This window comes from Acromyrmex echinatior, chromosome 16 (genome assembly GCF_024713525.1).
Source record: "Acromyrmex echinatior isolate Ae372 chromosome 16, ASM2471352v2, whole genome shotgun sequence".
Lineage (NCBI taxonomy): Eukaryota > Metazoa > Arthropoda > Insecta > Hymenoptera > Formicidae > Acromyrmex > Acromyrmex echinatior.
This window is the reverse complement of record NC_141867.1, coordinates 747,012-750,435: the sequence shown is the minus strand read 5'-3', so window position 1 is coordinate 750,435 and position 3,424 is coordinate 747,012. Positions and strand designations below refer to the sequence as shown.

The following is a 3,424-nucleotide window of genomic DNA, read 5'->3' as shown; positions in this document are numbered from 1 at the left end:
TCTAGAAAACACACAAGAGAATCAGTAAAACTTTATCAGAATTATTGCGTCCTTTTGCCATAGGGATTGGCGATCACGCTTTAGTCTAGAAGGATTTATTTATTACGGGATTACGACAAAGACACGGACATACACAGCATGAGTTGAGTTACACGTAGCCATTCACCATAAAAGCGACTGTAAACAAGGCATCCTTGATCGGGTTTTTCATAGGATTACAGGATCTCTTTTTTCATAAGAGGAGGGAGAAAACTTGTTGTCATTTCCCTGAAACGTGTTTTCGATATATTTAATTATGTAGGCAAAATTACATTTTGTTTGTGTTAAAAATATTTTTAGTCTATTGCATTATTTGCACTAAAAATGCTAACGGAAACTATAGTTTCATTGCATTTGGTCGAGTCTATAATAAGGACATGTAATTAAAAAATATAATTAACTTAATATAATCGTTTAGTTAATTTATAGAATGTTTATAGCGAGATCAATATAAATAAAGTTAATTAATATTATATATATATATATATATATATATATATATATATGTATATATATGATATTGTGACGATATAGTGACTAATTAAAATAATTAATAAATAAGTTAAATTATAACAATATAAAACTTGGAGAATATAATAAAGTTTCAGTTGTTGCTAAAAAACAATGCTATTATAAAAAGCAGAAGAATATTTCTTTTAAAAATAATATGGTAATATATCTTTCTATATCTTTACTTTTGTTAATTATTTAGATCAACTTTTAATATATAATAATTTATTTTTTTACATATATTGAATGACATAGAAATGTAAATTCATTACTTAATAAAGATTTTTCGGAAATTAAATTAAATCTTATATTATTACATATAACAAATTTTAATAATGATTAAGATACAATATTATAAAATGTAACAAATTCAATATAGAAATAATTTATGATTATTATTTGATCTTCTATTTCTGCAACATATAGAAAGATGAAAGATCATTTGTTCTCATAACGTTAATAAATAAATAATTTCTAATATTTTTATTTATTATTATCTAACTTATAAATAAGAAATCTTCTCGGAGCGAATGTCATTTTTTAAAAAAAATTTAACTCTATCGCTGTATTGCTGATAAATTTCGATCACAAATATTTTGAGCTTCGAGACGCAGTCACAAAGCTTTAAAGGCCGGCAGAACTGACGAGAAAACTCATCATTTGCAGTGCAGATACATATTTATACTGTACTATGTATTGTCTTATAGAAGAAATATTTTGCTATTGAAACTTATTTTAATTTATACCTGATGGAAAAAAATAGCTGAAATTGATGAAATCGACAAAAAAATCGTGAAATGAGAAATGAAAATCACAGAAATATTATTGAAAATATTTCAGCATAAATAATACTTTAATATTGAAATACTATAAATTTTAATGATAATTAATGAAAATTAATGAAAAGAAATGAAAAATAATGCACATATATTTAATATATGTATATATTAATTTATTCAGAGATATTGAACACTGAATTATACGCAAATACTATGAATCCTAAAGATAATTATCAAAAATGCATAAAAAAAATGAAAAGTAATGCAGAACATATAATACTTTTATAATTTATTGTACATTGAAATATGTTGAAATACTATAAATTCTAAGGAAAATTAATGAAAATATCTAAAAAGTAACGAAATCGGAAAGAAATATACAATATTTTTACAGATTTATTAATGAAAGTTATCGAAAATGGAAACAGAATAATTAAAATGTGCGTGTTGGAACTAATAGTCGAAAGATTGTAATGAAATTTGCTAAAAAATAATGAAATCAGTTAACATTGTAATGAAATTGAATTGATCTTTCTATATAACCGAAGATCAAATTATCTGCAGATATATCAAATTTACATTTATACTACTTACTTACTTACGTACGTATACTACGTACTTTGGTAAGTATATGTAAAAACCATGTACAAATGCATTGTATTTTATAACGCGAAGCTAAATACAACAATATTTTGTATTAAATTTATTATTATTTATAAAATAAATTTAATATATATATATTGCAATGGAAATTTTAATAAAATAGTATCTGAAAATGGATCAATTGATATAAATTTCAATATGAAATAATATTTCATTATTATTCATTACAATTCAAATTCAATTTCCATCGGAAATGTTTTATGAAGTTATGAAACCTACTGTTAAACAATCAAATTTTGCAATTTCACTCTTAAAAAGATTATAATAAATAAAATAATCTGCGAAACAAAATGTTTCGTAGAAACAATATTTCGCCATGAGACTTTTTTTTATGTTTTATGAAACTGCGAACCCTCCTAAAGAGTCCAATTTTGCTATTTGAACATTAAAAATATTATAATGAATAAAATTATCTGCATTTTAATTACACTTTACCCAAACAGAACAACAAGTTACGATAACATCAAAATAGCAGTAAAATAACGTTAAAATGATGTCAAAATAATTCCTAAAGATCATTTTGACATCATTTTGATATTACAATGATTTATTCTGCTCGGGTAATGTAGAGTAAGATATCAGAATGAATTTCTATTTTGTGTTTAAAAAAAAAAATTGCTTTTTAACAATACATACAGATATTCTTCAATTACGAATATCACAATTATATTAGGATTTTCTCACTATTTTAGCCGTAATAAGAGAAATTCGTCTCCAACAGAGATCTTCATCGCGACTCCTGTCGGCCTTTAAATCAGGTCACATTCTTTTAGTCCGCGAACTTTCGAAAGAGAAAGCTTTTCACAAAAAAAAGTCACCCGCAGTGATGCGCAGTGATATGATTCCTTAGTTCATATCGATATTTGAACTTTCGGTCACACACGTGGCAGGAGAACTTTTTCTCCTTGTTGCCGCAGTCTACTCTTTGATGCCTCTTCAGACTGTCTAACCATTTATATTTCTTGCCGCAATCGGTACAAACGTAGTGGGTCTGTATCGTCTGTATCATCGGCATGTAGGAGTCTCCACTATACATCTGAACCGGATAATCGCCACCACATCCTAAGGTGTCATGTACTTTCGACGACGAGTACGGAAGGGAATCCTGGCTTTCTTGGCCAATGCTACGCGCCTTCCGTTCCAACATCCACAGGGCGTCGTACTCCTCCGGTTGATCCGTACCTGCGATAAGAAAGCAGAGCGTCGGTGATTAGGTGAATTGCGTCCGAATTGCGTAAAACAAGGTCGAAGTTACGAAGAGAGCGTTACTCGCGTTGCGTTACAGCTATTCGGTTTGAGATCGAGGTGCGATCTAAGTACGAATGAACGCAACAATGACATGCAACAACATTATAAAGCTCGAGGCTGATAGGAACAATTCCACGAGACACGTCAGCAATTTATTCTGTAACGTGGGATTCGAAATTGTGAAC

At 28.1% G+C, this 3,424-nt stretch overlaps 1 protein-coding gene across 1 annotated transcript; it reads right to left on the bottom strand.

Annotated features, from left to right (window-relative positions):
* Window positions 1–757: 757 nt before the first annotated feature.
* On the bottom strand, window positions 758–3,173 carry LOC105145124 (longitudinals lacking protein, isoforms F/I/K/T-like). The gene has a single exon (XM_087414676.1). It carries the CDS (start codon window positions 3,136–3,138, stop codon window positions 2,806–2,808), a length of 333 nt encoding a protein of 110 aa, XP_087270802.1. The 5' UTR covers window positions 3,139–3,173; the 3' UTR covers window positions 758–2,805.
* Between the last annotated feature and the right edge of the window lie 251 nt (window positions 3,174–3,424).

Coding starts and splice junctions, on each gene's coding strand:
- LOC105145124 (XM_087414676.1), bottom strand. CDS start 3,138: ATGTTGGAACGGAAGGCGCGTAGCATTGGCCAAGAAAGCCAGGATTCC.